This window comes from Neopelma chrysocephalum, unplaced genomic scaffold (assembly GCF_003984885.1).
Source record: "Neopelma chrysocephalum unplaced genomic scaffold, ASM398488v2 Primary Assembly neopelma1_190, whole genome shotgun sequence".
NCBI classification, from domain to species: Eukaryota; Metazoa; Chordata; class Aves; order Passeriformes; family Pipridae; genus Neopelma; species Neopelma chrysocephalum.
This window is the reverse complement of record NW_020897852.1, coordinates 61960-62936: the sequence shown is the minus strand read 5'-3', so window position 1 is coordinate 62936 and position 977 is coordinate 61960. Positions and strand designations below refer to the sequence as shown.

General features: G+C 43.9%; 1 protein-coding gene across 1 annotated transcript in view; it reads right to left on the bottom strand.

The window, feature by feature from the left end:
- The window catches only part of XPO7 (exportin 7), a gene marked incomplete at its 3' end in the record, with an annotated part of 37912 nt that overhangs the window by 23672 nt on the left and 13263 nt on the right, over positions 1-977 (bottom strand). Inside the window, exon 4 of the mRNA XM_027702655.1 lies at positions 678-844. Coding sequence (XP_027558456.1) covers positions 678-844 — 167 coding nt within the window. The remainder of the gene's footprint in view (positions 1-677; positions 845-977) is intronic.

The window sequence follows — 977 nt, the reverse complement described above, 5'->3', positions numbered from 1 at the left end:
AATAACTAGAAATAAATCCCTGCTCCCCCAAATTTCAAATTATAAGAACTAGAACCCCCCAAATTTTAAAATACAATAACTAGAAATAAGTCCCTGCTCCCCCAAATTTTATATTATAAGAACCAGAAATTAATCCTTTCTCCTCCAAGTTTGAAATGATAAGAACTAGAAATCCCCAAATTCCGAATTGTAAGAACTAGAAATCCTCAAAATTTAAAATACAATAACTAGAAATAAATCCCTGCTCCCCTAAATTTCAAATTATAAGAACTAGAAATCCCCAAATTTTAAAATAGAATAATTAGAAATAGGTCCCTGCTCCCCCAAATTTCAAATTATAAGAACCAAAAATCCCCAAATTTCAAATTGTAAGAACTATAAATCCCCAAATTCTAAAATATAAGAACTAGAAATAAATCCCTGCTCCCTAAATTTCAAATTATAAGAACTAGAACCCTCCAAATTTTAAAACACAATAACTAGAAATAAATCCCTGCTCTCCCCCAACTCTGAATCCCAAGCACTGCTGTGTCCTGGCAGCTCCTCGGCCCGGGAAGCCCCCAATTCCAAACCACCAAACCCCGGCCCCAGAAGAGCGGAATTTCGGGGGGGGGGAAATTCCGGAAAGTCGGCGGCTTTTGGGCCGATTCCCGGGAATTGCGACGCCGAGCTCCGACCTGGAGGAAGCGGGTGACGTCGGTGATGACGTTCCTGAAGACGTACTCGTCCTTCTGGCAGTCGAACCAGCCCAGCTTGGTGATCCGGGCATAGAGCTGGATCAGCGCCTGCGTCACGAACGTCGCCAGCTTCGGCCTCGTGGCCAGGTAGTTGAGCACATAATTCCCTGGAAAACACGGCAGGACACGGGATCTGGGGGTGTGGAACTCAACTGGGAGGGGTTTTAAGGAAGTAAAGGTAAAGGTTGACCCTTTGTGAGTTTAAGACCTGGGAAGGGGTTGGAAATGAGGGATTCCCAC